The sequence below is a fragment of the Rhinolophus hipposideros genome (assembly GCF_964194185.1).
Source record: "Rhinolophus hipposideros genome assembly, chromosome: 20".
NCBI classification, from domain to species: domain Eukaryota; kingdom Metazoa; phylum Chordata; class Mammalia; order Chiroptera; family Rhinolophidae; genus Rhinolophus; species Rhinolophus hipposideros.
The window spans coordinates 32,487,765-32,509,158 of record NC_138066.1 but is presented as its reverse complement, the minus strand read 5'-3'; the positions used below and the strand labels follow the sequence as shown (position 1 = coordinate 32,509,158).

General features: G+C 36.8%; 2 protein-coding genes across 3 annotated transcripts in view; both read right to left on the bottom strand.

The window, feature by feature from the left end:
* ZNF652 (zinc finger protein 652) overlaps positions 1 to 21,394 on the bottom strand; it is a 61,859-nt gene that overhangs the window by 37,144 nt on the left and 3,321 nt on the right. The gene's annotated exons all lie outside the window — the stretch shown is intronic.
* LOC308488738 (ATP synthase subunit g, mitochondrial-like) lies at positions 10,857 to 11,211 on the bottom strand (the record flags this gene model as incomplete). The annotated part of the gene is made up of 1 exon (XM_081028752.1): positions 10,857 to 11,211. The coding sequence occupies one exon, from the start codon at positions 11,209 to 11,211 to the stop codon at positions 10,903 to 10,905; it is 309 nt and encodes a 102-aa protein (XP_080884878.1). The 3' UTR covers positions 10,857 to 10,902.

The following is a 21,394-nucleotide window of genomic DNA, read 5'->3' as shown; positions in this document are numbered from 1 at the left end:
CCTAGCCAAAGGACTCTCACAGGAGATTAGAAGGTGATAAAGTTATAAATGTAGAGAGTACGTAGGGACAGAAAATGGAGGTTTTGATTGGAGGGCTGAGAAATACAGGCTTTACTGAAGATGGCAGAGAGAGCCAAAAAAGGAGAAATCAACAGAACATGCTCATTAGATGTAAAGGATGAAGAAAGAAAAGGATCAAAGAAGATTCAGACAACTTCAATTTCCATTCCTATGTCTAATAGGAAAATACAGCTGGGAGCTATCAAATTCAGAGATCACATCTAATTCTATCTTTTGCAAAGTGTCTAGATAAGTTTTTCACTAAATATTACTAAGATTCCTTTATAATGACAACCACTGCCAAAAAATGAAGTCCAAACCTCCTTCAAGATTAGACCCTTCACCTTATCTTGCTAACCTCATTTCCCTCCTCATCCCTCCACAAACCCTATGCTATGCCCCAGACTTAGGGTCTACAGAATGTTCCCTAAGCATGCCACATAATTTCTCTGTGTCAGTCATTCGTGTATTCTGTTCCTTCCAGCTGAGTATATATGCCCTTGTCTTCTTCCCTAACAACTGAATCTTACTAATATTTAGTTCAAATACCACTTACTCCTTCTGTAATTCCCCAGCCCCTAGCACTTCTCCTGTTTGTATTTCCACTCTAATGCTCCTGCCTCTATTATACTTATTTCATTCTATATTGTATGAGAATCGTTCATATTCCCATTGCCAGTGATTGATTTAGAAGTGGGCCCATGACCAAGTTTCGGACCAAGAGATTTAAGTGGAAATCAGCTGGAATGCTTCTGAGAAAGGTTTCCAAACTTTTAATAAGCATAAGAAGGCAATATCCACCACCTTCTGCTGGATTTCATCTTGCCCGGAAATGATGCCTGGAACTGTGGTACCCATCTTGCATCCATGATGGGAGTTGGCCAAAGGACAAAGCAGATATGTCCAAGATGGCAAAGCAGAAAGGTGGATAGAACGTGGTTCTTGATGACGTTGCTAAACCTACAGATTTAAAGGCATCATGTTACTTATAATGATAAATCTTCCTCCTTTTCAAATTATTTTGATTTGAATTTTCTATCATTTTTGCCCAAAGCATCTTAATTTACACAGTAATCCTGAGATGCAAATCAGGCATCTAAGTAGAGATGTCCAGTAGTCAACTGGATAGATACAGAAAGAATTTAAATTTGGGGGCTGGAAAGACAGAATAAATAGAGCTATAGGGCACCCTAACAGCAGGGGAAAAAGAGCCAACAAAAAAGAGAGAAGAAATGAACTGTGAGGTAAAACGAAAACACTAAACTACAGCGCACAAAAGCCAAGAGATAAAATTTTAAATTTCCTTCAAGAAAGAAGAACCCATCAACTTTACAAAATGCTGCTAAAAAACTAAGACCACTAGTTTACTGACTGAATAACTCCAGAACATGAAGGCTACCTTGTCCTTCCATAAGGCTCCTACTCCCTGAAAAAACAGGAGTCTTGAGTTAGTGTAATGGTTACAGGACCAGACTTGGGCTGAGTTCGGGAGCTCTCACTATCTCTGGGGTCTCCTCAACCAGCAGGCTGCAATGGGATGAGGGAATGGAAGCTGAGGAACACAAGTTACAGTGGGACTCAAACCAGAGAAAAGGTCTGAGTATGGTTTTTAAAGATGAGCAAGATTTGAGTATGTTTAAACACTGATGGTGGAAGGAACACCTCTTACCATAAAAGAACTCCATTACAAAAAACATTTTGGAGTTCATTACAACAGGAAGTTAGTTCATTAAGCTTTAAAAAATTACATATAGAAGAAAAAGCATGATAAAACCACAATCTTAAGCTCCACCTCATTTCAGAACACAACCAAAAGAACAGATACGTCATAAAAGGTAGTAATAGTAAATAGTAAATGGAAAGTGCTTCATTTTCTCTAGGTTATACGATGTTTCCCCGAAAATAAGACCTAGCTGGACCATCAGCTCTAATGAGTCTTTTGGATCAAAAATTAATATAAGACCCGGTACCGGGTATAATATAATATATACCAAGTCTTATATTAATTTTTGCTCCAAAAGACTCATGAGAGCTCATGGTCGGGCTAGGTCTTATTTTCGGGGAAACACGGTTATCATAAAGATGATTCCAATAGTAAAACACAAACTCAAAGTCCTAAACCACAAAAGCCCAGCTATTTTAAAAGCCAAGGAAATCTATAATATAACTACCTAAGGCCATTTGGAATACCCTTCTTAAACACTTTCAGTCTTCAATATGTTCTCAAACTTTAAGTATTTTTCCCTTTGGTTTTACTGAAGAAATATATTGTCTGGAGATAAGCTTTCTATAAACTAGTGTACAACAACCACATAAGAAAATATTAAAACATTTTTATGTTCACGTCAGGAAATTCAAAAATTTAAAACCACTCCAAATTAAAATATGACCACTTCAAAGAAAAGGGGCTAATTTCAAAGTCAAGACCAGAACAGCTTTTGAGACAAACCACTGCATGTTGCAGAAACAGTAACCTAGTTTCACTTTGAGTACTGTGTTTGTTGCCCTCAAGGGATCTGCAACTTTCGAGCAAGATTTTTTCACTAAATGCCAAATAACAGGTAAAGCAAAGAGGGGGAAAAAAACAATCAATACATCTTCATGCTACAACACATCTCAGCTCTTCAGTTTAAGAGAAGAAAAGCACAGTCCTGATGAATACATACACAAATATATGTATCCTATCGACAGGCATCTGTTATTGTGAGATAACACTAAAATTTTAACTCAAAGCTGAACTACAGAACATGTGGCAATTTAACAATGTGCTTGTGAGGGGAAAAGAACCCTCAGCCATCACACAAAATCATTCTCGGCTATTTGGTCCCTGGCACAACAATTGGTCAGTAATAACCTGAGCATGGAAAGCCAATAGATGTTTAAATGCCCAAATGTTTCCCACATAGGATTCTTATCTTTTCCCAAAATATGGTTCTCTATATGGCCTTGTAAATGGCTGTGTATAGTTCAGTAAGATAAAAATCCCGAATCACCACCACATTTCTGAATGAACAACCTGTTTCAAAACACTATCCCCTCATAAACTCCAGAGAAGTTACTTGTAGGGTATAAACTAAATTAGTAACAATACACACTTTAGACATTTATATTTTACCTGCAATGGAACATCTTAAAAAAATAAGCCTATGAACAGCAAAGGCACTGAGCCCAAGAGGAAATGAACAGACTCCTGGCTTGCAGACAAATGAGTAGGTGGAGGAAACGCTTATGTGGGGAGATGATTTTTATACAGTGCTTTTCTTAATCTAAAGAAAACCACAGCTTTTCATAACATATGTGCTATAAATAGATGTACTCAGTCAAAAGCCTGAATATTTGTTTGCTTGCTTATTCGGTTTTTTTGTTTGTTTTTTGTTTTTTAATAACTTTTGTCATAACGCAAATGCAATGAGTGGTCAAGATAAGCAAGCCAACATAACCTAGCAGGTTGCCCTATCAGAGAGGCCTGGGGACATATGACAAAGTTGAATTCCCCTTTATCTATTTATGTTGAAGAAAATATTTTAATTAGTAATATAGGTTTTTATTGTAATATCTTTAAATATACTTCCCATTCCAAAGTCAGAGAATTTTCACACTTTTTCTATCACCACTTTGGCAATATATTTAAAAAATGTGGCTAGAGAAACCAAAGATAGTTTCAATCATAGAAACATTGTTCAAGTAATTGCTCCCTCCCTCCCTAGCTTCTCCCTGCCAAAAAATCTAAGAATCACAAAGTTCCTGTCAAATAAGTATTAGTCTCTCTTATAAAAGGAGGAAATTTAGGGGCCGGCCCAGTGGCTCCGGTGGTTAGAGCTCCATGCCCCTAACTCCAAAGGCTGCTGGTTCGATTCCCACATGGGCCAATGGCCTCTCAACTACAAGGCTGCCAGTTCAATTCCTCCCGTCCCACAAGGGATGGTGGGCTCCGCCCCATGCCCCTAACTCCAAAGGCTGCTGGTTCGATTCCCACATGGGCCAATGGCCTCTCAACTACAAGGCTGCCAGTTCAATTCCTCCCGTCCCACAAGGGATGGTGGGCTCCGCCCCCTGCAACTAAGATTGAACACGGCACCTTGAGCTGAGCTGCCACTGAGCTCCCGGATGGCTCAGTTGGTTGGAGCGTGTCCTCTCAACCACAAGGTTGCCAGTTTCAACTCCCATAAGGGATGGTGGGCTGCGCAGGGGCTCCTGCAACACAATGGCAACTGGACCTGGAGCTGAGCTGCGCCCTCCACAACTAAGACTGAAAGGACAACAACTTGAAGCTGAATGGCATCCTCCACAACTAAGATTGAAAGGACAACAAGTTGACTTAGGAAAAAAGGCCTGGAAGTACACACTGTTCCCCAAAAAAGTCCTGTTCCCCTTCCCCCCCCCAAAAAAGGAGGAAATTTAGGCCCACTGGCTAAAAAGTGAGTCAGAGGAACTCTGAGAGAGCAAGAGTTAGCTGAATATATAACAGCAATGCTCTTTTCTTCCTTAACATAAAATCCAACCAGGGAATTTTTTTTTTGGAAGTGGAGGATAGGGTTGGTGATCTAAATTTTCTAATGTTTTCACAACAAACATGTATTATTTCTTCAATAAACAAAACAACTAATCCTAAACTTAAAAAATAAATCAATTCATCAAACCCATTCAGATTCAATATATGAGATCATTTAGATGCAAGTGTGGGTGAAAGAACATTTTTTTAAAAGTGCAAACATAATGTAACTATGCATAAAAAACACTTAATATCTACACCAAGCCTCAAATTATCAACTGTAATAGTAACATTCAACATTTATTGAGCACCTATTATGTGTGAAGGCTATAGCTTCACACATAATAGATATGATCCCTCGTTGCAGGAAGCTTACAATATTGCCAATTAGTTTATAAAAAGGGTGACCATATGTCCTACTTTGCTGGGCAAAGTTATGGTTTATACCCATTTCTCCCAGAGTAATTATTAATAATGTCCCTCTCACACATCTCCCAGTCTAGACAATAAATATACTGTTACCCATTTATGCAAAAACAAACTACTGTTCCTACAGGGCTACATGTTTGTAAAATGTATATCATTTCAAGGTTTTATCTCTTCTTTTATTCATTTTTATTACACATTAAACTTTCTTAAATTATAAAAAATAACATTTTAGACATTCATCTCATTTTGATATATAACTGTTATATAATGAAATCAAAGATTTGCCTTAATCAAATAAAAGGAAATCAAAATCTGATTTTATCACATCCACATGTATACTAAGTAAATAAATCAAATGAATAAAAAATAAAATCTTTAAAGACTATAAGTCCCTTGAGGGCAGGTAGTTTTTTTTAAAATACTACGTCAACATTCTAGTCTGTCTAGCTCAGTACTGAGAACATAATGTGGTTTCCAGGTATTTCCCACAAAAAGACAACTGGACAGCAAATGTGTAAGATGAGTCTGTAACTATCTGTCATAATGGAAAGCAGGAAGCTGTCAAAGACTACCAGAGCTGTGTCAAAAAGGCTCAAGAGCCAGACTGATACGCGCCTACGGACAAAAATAAGACAACTGAGTATCAACAGGATTAATAACAGTAGTGAACTGAAACACATCAAATATGTTTAAATCCACTGGTCACCTTTAAAGGATGCTAAAAGAACCAATTCATTCTTTTGAAAACTGGTAAGTGAGGGCAAGAATCAAGCATTTAGTCTGTCATTCCAATCAGATCTGCGCCATAAGGAAACTAAATACTTGTGGAGGGGAAATTTCTTTTTATAGAAGTATTCCAGCTAATAAATGAAGAAGAAACTATAGCATTAGATATCATTTTGCAAACCCAATGAATAGATACAGGCAAGATCATCAATGGCTGATAACCGTACCAAAAAAGAAACCGGCACTATATGTCTCCTGGTAGAATGATATGTCACCAGCTATTAAACAGTCTTGTCCCACACCCACCAGAAAAATTAAACTTTATCTGATCAAGCCTGTAGATCTAAAAACCAAATTACAGGAAATAAAAGGGACTGAGGAACATGTTAAATGATACCCCATAGACTCAATCAGCAAAACCCAGACTATGGGAAAGTATACAACAAATGATCTGGATTCTTCAACAAAAACTGCAAGGAGAGGGAGGGGGGGAGAGTGGGAGAGAGGGGGAGAGAGAGGGAAAGACAGAGAGAGGGAGAGAGAGGAAGGAGAACCAATAGATTTTTTTAAAGAGACTTAACAGACATACTAACCAATCACTCTTCTTTGGACCCTAATTTGACATTCTAGCCTGTTGCTGAATGTTTAAAAAACAAATATGAGTCAACTGGGAAATATAAACACTGACTGAACACTTAAAAGATGCCCAGTAAGTGTTTTAGTGTAGTGATACTGTAGTGTTTTTTTTTTTGATAATTCTTACATTTATAAATAATGTCTAGAATAGCTTCAAAATAATTGGAAGAAGGGGAGTGTAGTGAGGATGGATATAAATGAAACAAGATTGGCCATGTCTTAATAATTGTTGAAGCTGGGAAATGGCTATATTAGGTTCATTGTACCTTTTCTTTATTTTCTAACATTTGAGAATTTCTATAATACAAAAGGTTTTTTTCAAAAGCAGTATTTCCTCTTTTGAAAGACCAATAGTAATATCATAATTTAGAAGCAAAATAGGACACTACAGCCTAATGAAGAAAAAAAGTTTATAACTACAATTATTCTTTTGATATGACAGATGAATTACAGATGACATAAGTGTGAAAATCCTCCCCCTATTATGACTATATTTAACTTTCTCTTTATACAACTTAAATTTCATATCTCTAAAGACTATAATGTAAGCAATATGGTATATTTCTGATTTAATAAAACTTGAATCCCAAATACGCTAACATGTTAGAAGCAAACAATTTGCCTAGTTAAGATGATCACCCAATCTTCTAGACAGTAGCCACTACTGTATTCCAGACACTAATTTAACTTTTTTCAAGGACAGAACGATAAAACTGAACCAACAACTTCGTTTGTCTTCATGTGGAACTTACTACGTAGACCCGGCTACAGGTAGGGTTTTAGATCTGTATGGCCCAAACGTTTAGTAGGAGCTGGTATTAAAGCTGCTTTGTATGTGCTCTCCAGCTGACACACTACATACCATGTTCTGCCACCTGTGTATGTATAGGTCCAACTAACAGACCGTTTTCCAAACAAAGTACATGTATGTTTACTGTGAGCCTTAAGGGGGAGCAGAAGACTGTTTTAGATGGCTTTCTAAATTTGCTGTGCTATGAAATAGCCAGGATTCTCCGCTTATTCAGCCAGGATTATGGTCGTCTTGTTACTGTGAGTACAATGGACTGAAGCATTTCGCTGTATAAAAAATCAGATGTAAGCACAGGCCATAACCATGGCGCTCATTGTTAAATGAAAACCCACCTTCTTCCTTCCCTGGATTGCTCCCTCCATCCTGGGTCAGCAAATGTCATGTGTCCTCAATGCTAAGCCGCACATTTTATTGTTTCTAAAACAAGAATGCTACATACTTTTCCTCAGTTCTAGGATGCTAATCATTTTAAGTTCTTGTTTTATGGTCAAGTTTGTGGAAGATCCAAATGAAGCAGCTAGTCTCTGACTGAGGCTCCAAACCTCATGTTCAATTTCGGCTGTTTTTTCTACCTTACTCCACTCACTATTTAAAGAACCAACAAGCCCAACTTTTAAAAATTGCCCTGTTCCAACTGCTAACATAACTTCCCAGTTCAGGCCCTAATCACTTCATACACAGATTATAACAGCTTTTCAAACGACAGAGATCTTCTAAACTACATTTTCCTAAAGAATTAGGATCATGTAATTCCCTAGCTACAAAACCCTTTATTGGTTTCTACTGCGTTGGAAAAAAAGCACAACTCCTCAGCGAAGCATTCAAAAGCCCTTCACCATCTGAGCCCAACTGACTTTTCAGTCTTGGCTCCCGATGTCCTCCCCTCCCACCAAAGAGCCTCATGCTATTTCTCAAATGCACCTTGACTTCTTCCACCTCTGAACCTTTGATTATGTCACTTTCCTTCTACCTAGAATACCACCACCACCCCAAGACAATTATAAAATAAATCCTGGCCTTTTTCTTCTTCAAGAAACACTTAATACTTAAATTCTCTCAGAGCAAGATATTATAGAGAAACCATCCGGCATAGTAGACTCTTGATTATTACTTTCTTTTTTATTTTATTTTATTTTTTTATTGGGGAACAATGTGGTGTTTTTTTCCAGGACACATCAGCTCCAAGTCAAGTTGTTTTTGTTTGTTTTTTTAATCTAGTTGTGGAGGGCGCAGCTCACTGGCCCATGTGGGAATCGAACTGGCGACCTGGGTGTTATGAGCACTGTGCTCTAACCAACTGAGCCAACCGGCTGCCCTTGACTATCACTTTCAATTAACAGACAAGTGACTACCCTAGTAAACAGAAGGTGGCTACTTTCCATGTGCTCCTGGAGATAGGGACTTGTAACTGTACTGAAAAGGGTACCACTGTGCAAGAGCTACACTCACTGATGTTACAAATCATGTTTCTGCAAAGACTACAAAAAAGGGTAGAGACAAATATCTTAAACGCTACCCTAAAATGGCCTCGGGCAGAACTGTCTGTGAATGTCAAAAGATAACTTTCAAAGGTATTGATGTCAAAGGTAACTTTGTTTAAACAAATACAGAGCTCTAGGTGTGTTATATATGGTACATACATATGTATGACTAAAATTTATCTATGAGCAGATATTCAAACTTATTAAAGTATAGAGTTTAAAAGCTTGATTTAAGATGTTTCCAAATAGAAAAAGAATATTAGTTGAAAAACTAGTGAAATCTGAATCAAATCTGAGTTAACAGTAATATACTGTCAAATGTTGGTTTTAGTTTATGTAAGGTTTTAACATGGTTATGTCAGACTTTAACAACAAGGGGAACCACATGAGGGGTATAAAGGTACTCTCTTTGCAACTTTTCTATAAATCTAAAAGTATCTCAAATTTTTAAATTTATTTAAAAACCTAAAAAGGAGAAATTATTGGGATAACACAAATTGAGTTATAATCACTTTAACTAAAAGATTTTCTTTGAATTGAAAAACCAGGTTGCTTTATCAGTCTATTTTTCTCAAAACTGAAGTTTTAAAAACTGTTTAAGCTTTGAAGTTTTTAAACATTCTCAGATTTAGTTGGTAAAGACTATCAATTAGCAAACAGGCTGGTTTTTTTTCAGCAGGATCCAGGTACAAACATGTGTGGATATGTTTTATGGCTTAAATTCCAAACTGGCTAATGCCAAGATAACCTGACTGACTTCTGACATTAAATGGCATGGCCAACTATAGCTCATAATGCTATGTGAATACAGAAGAACCTTCCTTAGAGCAGTTCAGCACTATTTTCCTAAGTGTGAGGTGTGCTTATTTTTGGACCCAGAATTCACCATTAGAAGATAATGCCATAAATATAAAAAGATGTGCATACAGGGTATTCATTATAGTATTTATTTATTAATTGGGATATCTTAAAAATAATTGGTATCCCCTTCTTAATTAAAACACCTTTGCTTTCATTTTTGTTGAAAGCAAGCAGCATTTTCATTTTGTTTTATATGCCAAAGTAAAACAAATATAATTATTGCCTTTTTCTTCCAAGTCTTTAAAGAGATTACTATCTAGTACTACTTATTATAAAAACTTGAAACATAAATAATAAGTACAGACACTGACATACTACATAGCCATTAAATTATGATACAAATTTATACGAACTAACAAAGAAATATGTCCACATTGGAAAAAAAAGACTAAAGAACACGTGGGAATGGGATCATGCAATCGCATAATGTAAGACCATGTACACTCACTCGCATGTATGCATATACCGTGTTTCCCCAAAAATCAGACTTCACCGGAAAATAAGCCCAGCATGACTTTTCAGGATGACATCCCCTGAACATAAGCCCTGATATGTCTTTTGGAGCAAAAATTAATATAAGACCCGGCCTTATTTTTGGGGAAACACGGTATGAGGTTGGACCGTTAAGTTTGCAAACTCATCCTAGAAAAAGTGCTGCATACCTCATTGCTGAATATTACTACAGTCACCTTCAAAGTACTCCCCTTGGGAAGCTACACACTGACGCCAGCGTTCTGGAACTCTTTTTCTGGAATGGCCATCAGAGCTGTCATCATATTACCCTTGATGTCCCGAATGTCATCAAAATGTCTTCCTTTCAATATTTCCTTTATCTTCAGAAGTAAGTCATTGGGGGCCAGATCAGGTGAGTAGGGAGGTGTTCCAATACAGTTATTTGTTTCCTGGCTAAAAACTCCCTCACAGACAGTGCTGTGTGAGCTGGTGCTTTGTCGTGATGCAAGAGCCATGAATTGTTGCTGGAAAGTTCAGGTCGTCTAACTTTTTCATGCAGCTTTTCCAGCTCTTCCAAATAGTAAACTTGGTTAACTGTTTGTCCAGTTGGTACAAATTCATAATGAATAATCTCTATGGTATCAAAAAAGGTTAGCAACATCGTTGCAACAAATTCGTGAACTTAACTGTCATACTTCATATACACTCACCTTGGGAGCTATCTCAAGATATGGTGGGGTATGGGTGAAGAAGGACATTCTTTTATTTTTTATTATCTTTCTCTAGTCCTAGTTTTAAATAAGCATAATTATTTTAGAAAATAAGAAAAGCTATTTTTTTTATATAGAAAATGCTGATTTTGACATGTTTTATTCAAATACCAGTCTGATCACACATGGTCCAAGAACATTCGAATAATAAACCCAAAAGAAACAGATGTGAACGATTGGTCTTCAAACATTATAGCCAATGACGCCACGCTTGCCTATGATCTCGCCGACATAAAACCACATCCACACCTCAGTGGCCACTAAACCATTCAGAGCTTCCTTAACTGTGAGCTGTTTGAAGCTACCAGTTTGAGCACTATTGACTATTTTTTTCAAGCTCTGAATAGCTGTAGGGATCTCAGCAGGGGTTGGAGGAACCAGCTTAACCTTGGCATAGTGCCAAAATGTGGCAAATCGAGGCTTCGAGTAAGTCACAGCAGCGTTTAGCAGTGCCGGGGTCTTTTCTGCGAGATTACGGACAAACTGGGCCATGGTTCTAGGATGGAAAGTCCGTGGCCTCGAAAGGCCGGCTGAATGAAAAGCTATTATTTTTAATGCTATTTATTATAGAAGCAATTTATCTCACATGCAAATATAGACATTAAGGACAAGTACCTAAATATGTCATTTTTTAAAAAAGTGTCCCCTATTCATGACAGAAAATGGCAAAATATTTGTTATTAAACTTACTGTAAATGATAACCCCAGAAAGCTAAGAAATATTATGAAAACATCAGGTATTAGCCAGACTATAGGTTGTCAATGTTAACTGCAACATTAGCTATATAATTTTAGCATATAAATATGACACATACTATCACAGTATTACTATGTTTAGCGCCAAAGGGTAAATTATAGTTATAAATATCAAGTTATTCCATATGGATTCTCTCTCTCTCTCTCTCTCTCTCTCTCTCTCTCTCTCTATATATATATATATATATATATATATATATATATATACACACATACACTGCTTACAATGTTTGTACTTTAGCTGAGATCAGTCAATAATGTTTTTCTACAAGCAAACACAAATGTGTCCTCTTGCCAAAGATATCTTTCCCCTTCAAAGAATTTAGGGGCTGCAAGAGAACTTACATTCAATATTCTCTATCATATGAGAGATGAGGAAACTGAGAGATGAGGAAACAAGAAGCTCAGAAAAGTTAAATGGCTCCTCTAGGTCAATGGCAGAGCGGGGCCTGTCACTAATATTTTGTTCATAAAGCTCAAAATGAATTATTCCTATTTACCTATTAGAATGACTAAAGTAACATACTGACAATATCAAGTGCTGACAAAGATCCAGAACAACTGGAACTTTCGTATATTTCTGGTGGTGATGCAAAAAGAGTACACTCACTCTGTTTATAAACACCCAAAACTGGAAACAATTCAAATGTTCTTCAACTGGTGAGTGGATAAATTTGTGGTACAGCCATATAATGGAATATTACTTGTCAATAAAAAGGAACAAACTGCTGATACACAGAAAAACTTGGCTGAATCTCAAAGGCATTATGCTGAGTAAAAGAAGCCAGTCTCAAAAGGTTACGTACTGCATGATGCCATTTACATAACATCTCCAAAGGACAAAAGTATAGTGCTGGACCCCGGATCAGTGATTGCCAGTAGTGGAGGGTGGGGGAGAGTATGAATGCAAAGAGATTATGGAGGGAGTTTGTTTGGCTGCCGGAACAGCTCTGTGTCCTGCCCGCGGTGCTGACTGCAGGAATCTACACGTGGAATGATGTCCACACAATTGTACGCACACCAAAATGTCCATTTTAGTGCACATTAATTTAAAAATTCAAACAACTGACTTACTCAGTTTCTGGCTTCTAAAAGCCAGAAATATTTATGGATTTTAAATTCTGTTTTTTGAAATGAATTTTTCAATTAGCAAAATGATTTAATGGGTATTTGCTTTAAAAATCTCAACGTCAAGCAAAGTACATACTCAGCTTGGCAAGTTACATAACCTCACTTTGTCTCAATTTCCCTGTTGGCAAAACGGGGGTAATAATATGTACCTCAAAGGGTTACATAAGGATTTAAGTGGTAAATGCTATGTAAAAGGTTACATAAATAAATAAAATATGGGCATGTACACAGGATATATAACTTTGGGTACAGAAATGAAAGAAAACTCCAACGAAGCAACTTTTAAATTTTGTCCTGGAGAAGCAGGTTCTGATGATTGCTTCTCTGATAGGGCCGTCTCTGAAATATAGTCCAAGCCAGAGTCTGATTCAGTTCACACAGAACTAAACATTCCCTACTGAGTTCTTGCTGTATTTTTATTCTGTAACCTCTCTACATAAGTAAACTATTGTTTGAACCAGGCTTTGTGTTAAAGGAAGTTATACTATAGCGTTTAAAAACTCTATATTAATCTTCTCAGTTCTGCCTAACTTAATGAATCCACAGGCAGACTGTGTATGTACTAGCAGTAGCAGGTGTACTGCCTCCTGGAAGACCACAGCTTAAGTGCTAGGCAAAATAAGGATCTGACCATAAAACCCTTCCCGAGTTTTAGGTCTTTAAGAATTATCCCTCTCTATGAAGCAAACAAGGTCATAAAGATAAGGATTTTCTTAATGCCACATTTCTTAGCCTTCTACTTGAAACTCATACTTCTAAGCATAGATTTTATCCCTCCTGCCTACCCCCATTCCATCTACTTCAAGAAAATATATTTTGTGAAGCACTGTACAGGTCAGTGATTTTCAAGCTGCCTGTCCCAACCCAATTTTTAAAAATGAAATGGAATAGAACAAAAAAAATAACAGACTGCCTCCCATAGTAAGGAAGTGCTGTTTCATGAAGCTTTTGTTTCAGATGTGGTGAGAGTGTGACTACGAGTGGATACACGTGGGCATGCATGCACTGCTTCCTACTGTGGAGCATGGTCAAAAAGTTTGAGAAATAGTGCTGTACAGGGAATTAAATAAACAACAGTTCTAGATTTAGAACAGTCCCACTCTGCAACAGTTGGCACCTGTGCACATGTCTTTTAGCGCTCAGTGCAGCACCTGGCCTTAGAGACATAAATCATTTTTAAAGAAAAGCAAAAACCTAACTTTCAATTTGAGGTGATGAAAAGGTTGAAGAGGGGCTGGAAGGCAGAACAAACTATCTTTTGGATTTTGTTATAATACCTGACAAGTTAGGATAGACGCAGAAGTGTAAATATTCTTTACCACAACATCACAGGAAAACATTATCACTTGAAATTAGATCATTTTTCTACTATGCATGTATTTTGCAAATTTAAGTTAAACATTTTCTTACTTAGCAATATTAAGTTTTTTTAAGTTACCATTATTATACAAGATTTAAATATATTTTATGTCAAACAGCCAATTTTTTCTTTTAGAAGAGAGCAAGATATACATTAGGATAATAAAAGTAAAAATGTCTCTGCTTTTGAAAAAAATTATACCTCTAAAAGTCTTTGCTATGTAATATATGTAGAGACTTTTTCTCTTTGTGAATAACCTTTTAGATAATAGCTATATTCCAAGATAATCTGGCTTTGCCCACTAGGAGACTATAAATAGCCTATCAAAAAGATGACTGGTCCACTAAAACTTATACTAAAATCAGTCTTCACATTTAAAATCCTCTTACTATTTTAAAATTACCTAGCTTATTTCTTCTCTAGACCAGCTAAATTAAGAGAGTTTCATATGCTAAATCTAACAAGGTCAGGGCTAAAATTGCTATTTGCCTAGTAGCATCAGTTTAGTGACTAGTTACTTCACAGCAGGGTTTCTCAAACTCAGCATAGTGGACATTTTAGACCAGATAATTCTTTGTAATGGAGGGCTGTCCTGTGTAGTGTCGGATATTGAGCAGCATACCTGGCTTCTACTCACGAGATGCCAAGAGCACACCCCCAGCCGTGCTCGTGACAAAGATGTGTCCAGACATTGCCAAATGTCCCTCAGAGGCAAAATCACTCTTGGGTGAAAACCACTGCTTCACAGGTATAAACTTTAATCATTATTTTCATGTTTGGGCAAAAAGGAGAGGAAAATGGCATTACTGCAATTAAAACAAAAAATGTGATCAAATTCAGTTTTTAATAGAAATAATGCTTCAGCAGTTATTAAAGTGCATGGAGTATATACAATTGCATGCCACCAACCAATTGGTTAACGGGTCTACCAAATTTCTAAATATTCAAAACAAGGTAAACTATATTTAAGTAAGTTTCTCATGTTGATATTTGTTTAAAACCTTGGGTTTCCAAAAAGTTTAAACATATAGCAGTTATAAAAATTATATTAAATGAAAATATTTTAATAATTAGCAATACAGGAAGGATTGTGATTTCAATATTATGAAATGATATAGTTAAAATAAATAGCAGTTACAGAAACAAATCTTTCAAAAGTTGTAATTATTTTTAAGACATTTTCTATCATACTTAACCCCTCTATTTCAGGATAAAAGAATACAGGGTTTTCTGTTAGGTTGGTTTGAGAACTCTCTTAATATTGTGAAAATTCAAGCCAGGTTTTTGAGAACGTAAAAAAGAAATAGTTTGAAATTATTATGCCCCATTAAATATCTTAATATTTAATTTAAAATATAACATTATGGTTTTCCTATGGATCTGTTGGGGGATACTTTTAAAATAAAAAAACTATTTAATAGGTATACACTCACATGGACCAAAAATGTTAAGTACAGAAAAGTATATAGTGAATAGAGCAGCATTACTCATGCTAGCCAAAACCAGAAACAACCCAAACGTCCATCAGTGGTAGAATGGACAAATAAATTATAATATATGCTTACAATGGAACAGTATATGAGAATAAACTATTGCTCACATAACAATATGGGTAAATCTTACAAACATAATTTTGAGATAAGGACACCATACTTAAAATAGTACACACTGTATTCCACTTACGTGAAGCTGGAAAAAACAAGCAAAACTAACCTATAATGACAGAACTCGGAATAGTGGCAACCTTTGGGAGAGTGTTAACCGGCAGAGGACAAGAAAGGCTTCTGGGATGTTAACCTATTTTTTGTTCTAGAAATAATCTGTGTAATCAGCAGATTACACAGAGAAAAGTCTGTTATTTTTCGGGTACACCTATACTTTCCCTACTTTTCTGTTACTGTCTACTTTAATTAAAATTTTACTTTAAAAAATAATACAGTGAAGCATTTCCCTCGAACTCAGTTCCTTCACTCATCCAGTTCACTCCCCCGACTGACAACCAATATTATTAGTTTCTTATGACACTGGTGATTCATTTCTTAGAGTTATTTTATGATATGTAGGAAAATCCTCAAATATAATCACTCTCCCATCCAAACTTTTATACAAACAGTAACACATTATATTCCTGTTATTTCCATTAACAATAAAGCTTAGAAATTTTCCATAGCTATATATAAAGTTTACTCATTCTTTTTTGCAGCTATGTAAAATTTGTTCATTTCATGACTATACCCTAATTTATTTAACCAATTCTATGCTGATGATGGACGTTTAGTTTTCTCCCAAACTTCCGCAGAATTAATTTAAATGAATTTGTATGAAAAGGAAGGAAGGAAGGAAGGAAGGAAGGAAGGAAGGAAGGAAGGAAGGAAGGAAGGAAGGAAGGAATAAGGAAGGAAGGAAGGAACGAAGGAAGGAAGGAAGGAACGAAGGAAGGAAGGAAGGAAGGGACTCTAGGGTTCTCTACAAGGAGGACCTTTAACCTCAAACTCCAGTTCTAATAGTACATTAATACAGGAAACGTCACTGGGCATCTGGGTCACAGTCTTAAGAGGAATTGGGGAAAAATACAGACTTATCCATATAACTGAAATCACTAAAACCCCTCAAAACAAAAGACAAAACCCCCACTTGACCGTATGTTTCAATGTTCACAGGCCATGGGTACTACTTTAGATATATTAAAATGGTATATTCAAAATGATAAAAACAATTCATAAGGGCCTAGTTTTAAATCTCATTTTGTAAGTCACACAGTATAATTAAGAAGTTATGTTCCAGGCTCAGCAGCCGGATGGCTCAGTTGGTTAGAGCGTGAGCTCTCAACAATAAGGTTGCCAGTTCGATTCCCGCATGAAATGGTGGGCTGCGCCCCTGCAACTAAAGATTGAAAACGGCAACTGGACTTGAAGGTGAACTGCACCCTCCACAACTAGATTGAAGGACAACGACTTGGAGCTGATGAGCCCTGGAGAAACACACTGTTCCCCAATATTCCCCAATTTAAAAAAAAAAAATTTTTTAAGTTATGTTCCATTGAATCCCAAAAACTGAATCAAAATTCAAAACTGAACCAAAATTCCAAAGCATAAATATGTTAAACACTATATTCTTCACTAGCATCAAAGACAAAAGGAATCACCTAGCGCTGTGTATCTTTGTGAAATCTAGCTAAGAGTCATAACCCTCTGACGCTACATGCATAGTAAAGACCAAAAAAAATCAGGTTACGCAGTCATTCTTTTCATCCTTTCGATGTCTGTTCTCTTCCAACAATCCCTTCTCACCACACACTGATTGACTGGTTTTAGCAAACCAGAAAAAAATAATAAAGAGAATAGCAACCCCCTCCCAAGAAAAAGTTTACTTACAAAATGTATTACAGTTGAGAAAAAAACATTTAATTCAATCATCTAAATTTTATTTGTTTAGTTACTCTGGGCTCACAAAGCATGAGTGCTGTTATCATTAAACATTCTGGCCAAGATTAAGTTCTTTCAAGTGTTCTGCAAAATCTAAGGTGAGGCTAAGACCATTATTTGCCAATCTCTATCAGCAATCCAATACTAGTGACTGCTTCCACTGATGGGCAAGCCCCTAGAGATGGCTCAGTAACTACAGAAAATAAGGATTAGCAGATTCCCTTGAGGTAAATCCTGGTGCACTACTGATGTACTTATCTGAAAAGTTTCTAGGTAACTCTTGTCGGCTCACAGACTTGTCACAATGATATCCTTAAAAAACTGATAGAATAACTTAATTCTGGAGAACCCAAGAAATCCTATTTTAAAAGTTCTATGCACTGAATAAAACTCTAACCATTTACTTTTCAAAGTAATCAATCTCCTAAACTGTTTTAAAAGGGGGGGGGGGGAAATGACATCATAGTTTATCATAAAACTGCCCTTTTGGGCTAAAAAAACAAGGTTAGGAGCTACACACAGAATCTGTACATACACACCTAAAGTGGATAGTTCATAATATTTGACAGGTAAAGCGATCTTACGTTTCTTTCCTTCTCCAACCAAAGCAAAAATGCCTAAGGCACTCAAACCTATAGCTCTAATAAGAGTTTATCATCAAAACTTTAAAGAGCAATGGGAATTATTTAAGAGAAAATGTTCATAAGTGTAAAAATCAAAGCTAACTGCTATATAAACAAATAGGTTAACTAAAATAAGCATCTGACGTCCTCACTGATTCTACCGAGCGCTTTATGGCTTGCATTAACCATGAAAATTTACACAAGGCTTTGCATGTGACTCAACTCTGGACACTGAACTCATTGAGATAAGTTAATGTCCTAAAACACCCCTTTCACCACCATAAGCTCTGAATAGGCTTAAAACAAGCACAGCCTGTGGGTAACTCTGTAGAATTTGGAGCTAAGTTTAGTCTCCACCAAGTTCAGCCAGCCAGAGAGCAACAAATCAAAGTTCCACACTGCACCTGCAAGACTTAGGTATGCTCCAAGACAAATATTTGCAATTTTTTTCATCCCAAATCTGCACAAATGAAAGTATGCAGACTGCAGCGCCAGACTTCTAAAGTTTGTAAGCCAAAAAGATCTGTAGTTATACTGCTCTATCACCCGTGTCCTATCATTTATTGAGTCTTTACGTGTACATTTGCCAGGAACTGTGCTAGAAGCTTGGACACATTACCTCTAATTCTCATAACAAATCTCATTCTGCTGATGAGGAAACTGAGGCCAGACAGGTCAGGGTGACTTGCCCAATGCCATAAAGCTAATACATGGTGGAACTGGGATTCAAACCGAGTTCTGCCTGGCTCCAAAGGAGCATCTTCCTGACCCTCCTTCAGCTAGAGGCACTCACTACAACACCAATTCACCTCAATCAAAGTAAATTCAAGGGCTAACTGTCCGAAACAATGACGATAGCTGAGAAAAATACTATATTTAAAACCGTAGCACAAGACCCAAGAATTCCCAGTTAGGAAATGCAGTCACCTCCTTTAGGATAACTAGTTCCAAAGGCGATGGTTCAAAATACAAGAGATCCACAGGTTATTTTTGTTGTTGTTGTTGCTGTTGGCTGTCTCTCAACTGACTTTTTACAACAAGGGAAATGAAACTCAAGAGTAGCTTCACATTTCTGGTGAAATTATCTAAAACCCTTGAGAGAAGGGTTTTTTTATTGTTTTGTTTTTTAACAGTTCACTTTTACAGTTTATTTCTTCAACAGGCTTCAGACATGCAAAAACAAAAATCACATCAGTAGCATTACTAATCAACTTTTTTGCTACAGACTTGAAAAGTATTTTCTTACCACACTACGAGATTACTTCCCATACTCAGAGCAGAAATGAAAACAGCTCTGGGTGTCACGAATCAGATCTGGAGGCCACAGTTGCAGAAAGTAGGTGTTGTTTCCCCTGAGTAGGAGCTGCAGATCTGAAACCTCCTAAGGGAAGGGAGTCTGAAGAAGAGTGTTGAAGAAACTAAAGCAAGCTGTTCGCATTAAGTAAGGAGTGCGTTGCTGGCACCACTACTCCTGAAGTGTTCCATTGCTATGCAATTGTTTTCCAGCTTTCAAGCTCTGAATCTGGCAGAGAGAATGTTCTTCTCACAGCCATACGTGTTATATGATCAGCTGCTCTGTGGTGTGTGGGTGTTTAACTAGGTAAGTGACTGGTTGCAAGAGGTTCTACAATATTAAAAAACAAGGAGGCACCCTGTCCCGAGATTTTAACGATCTGTCACTATACTATGCTGACAAAGGAAAGTGACATATTTGCAACTCTGAAATGGTTCGGGTTTAGGATAGGCAAATAACTTCCGACAGTAAAACTTCAGGCATGACATGAACAAAAAATATAACCTGTAATATAAACCACTTCAAGCATGTTTATTAGATAATAAAAAAATGCAATATATGTAATCGCAGCATGCTTCCAAACTTCTTAGGGCATACTGCATAATTATTAGAATAAATGCCATTCTTCAGGTGTGTGGAAGATTCCAAGGCTCCCTTGCCTTCCAAAAAACTGTTAATACCATGAATTCCTTGGCCTCTCAGAACCCCCAAAATGCAAAAAATATGAATGTCTCAAAGGAATACGCGAAAAATAGAACTGTAAGCTCCTGGAGAGCTGAGGGCTGTACTTCTTTAATGTCCTGCCCATCAAAACACAATCACAAGCTAGAATAAATGTCTCTTGATTAAAATATGATCAAAAGGTAAAGTCTGGGTGCAGAGCGATTTAAACAAGAGCAGATGATAGTTACCCCCTGCTTAATGATAGAATGGTGCAGCGTTCATCCCTGCTTCTAGATTTTAAACATGGAGACTGAACTCCCTAACTACAATTAAAATCCTTCCATTAAAACAAATTTTTAAATGGATGATTCTGATGGTAACATTGCCCTGAATAAAGACATGAAATCATATTTAATAAAGTTGAAAAGAACTTCACTGAGCAGGTGCTCTACTATAGGAATGATAAAGCCTTCTTTTAAGAGATCAGATCAACCTCAACCAACACATAACGATTCCAGATAGGCATCATAAAACAGACCACTGACTTTGCTGTGGAAATTTGCTACATTTAAAATACAGTGAAAGGAACATACATACATTATCAACTGGTCAAATGTAAACACATTTTGACTCCAGTTTTAACTTTTTCTGCAACTCTCACATACATCTCCTTTTTTACAGGAAGACTGGGAAATCATAAAAATATCTAACTCACTGCAATCAAATAAAACACAAAGATACACATATAATCTACTTTGTTGCTTATTGCTCAGGACCAAAGTAAAGCTAATCCCTAAGGAAAAAAAAAAAAAAGCAAAACACAAAACTGAAGTTCCTTTCACTTTTGCATAATATAGATCTTAACCTGAGGTCCCAGGACCAGCTTCAAGATGACTGTAATTACATGCAAAATTATGTGTGTCTATTTCACTGAGAAGAGGACCCTAAAGGATTCGATGACCCCAAAGAAAGGTCAAGAATCACTGAAGCAGACATTTCCAGATTTACTAAAACTCAGCAGTGAACATTTTAAACAAAATTATACTAAAGATAGTATCTATTTGAATACACAGTCCTGATACAACCAAACAAGCTGCCTGCCAGCTCTGAGGATCACAGTGCAGCTCGCCCCTCTTAAATCAGCTTTACATGGGAACATCACCTGCATGCAGCACACACGCGCGCACGCACACATACTCACAAGCCAGCCACAGCAGCTCTTCATTCCCTAAATATACACGTTGTCAACAAAGCAGATACTAGTTGCCATTCCCAGAACAATACGGGCCCAACCATCTCTGGAAAAAAATACACATTCTTCCCAAAATATTACCCTATTTATTTACTATGCCCTGATGATAGGTGCTAAACATTACAACAAAATAAAAGAAATTCCCACAGACCGTATGGATCTAACTAACTG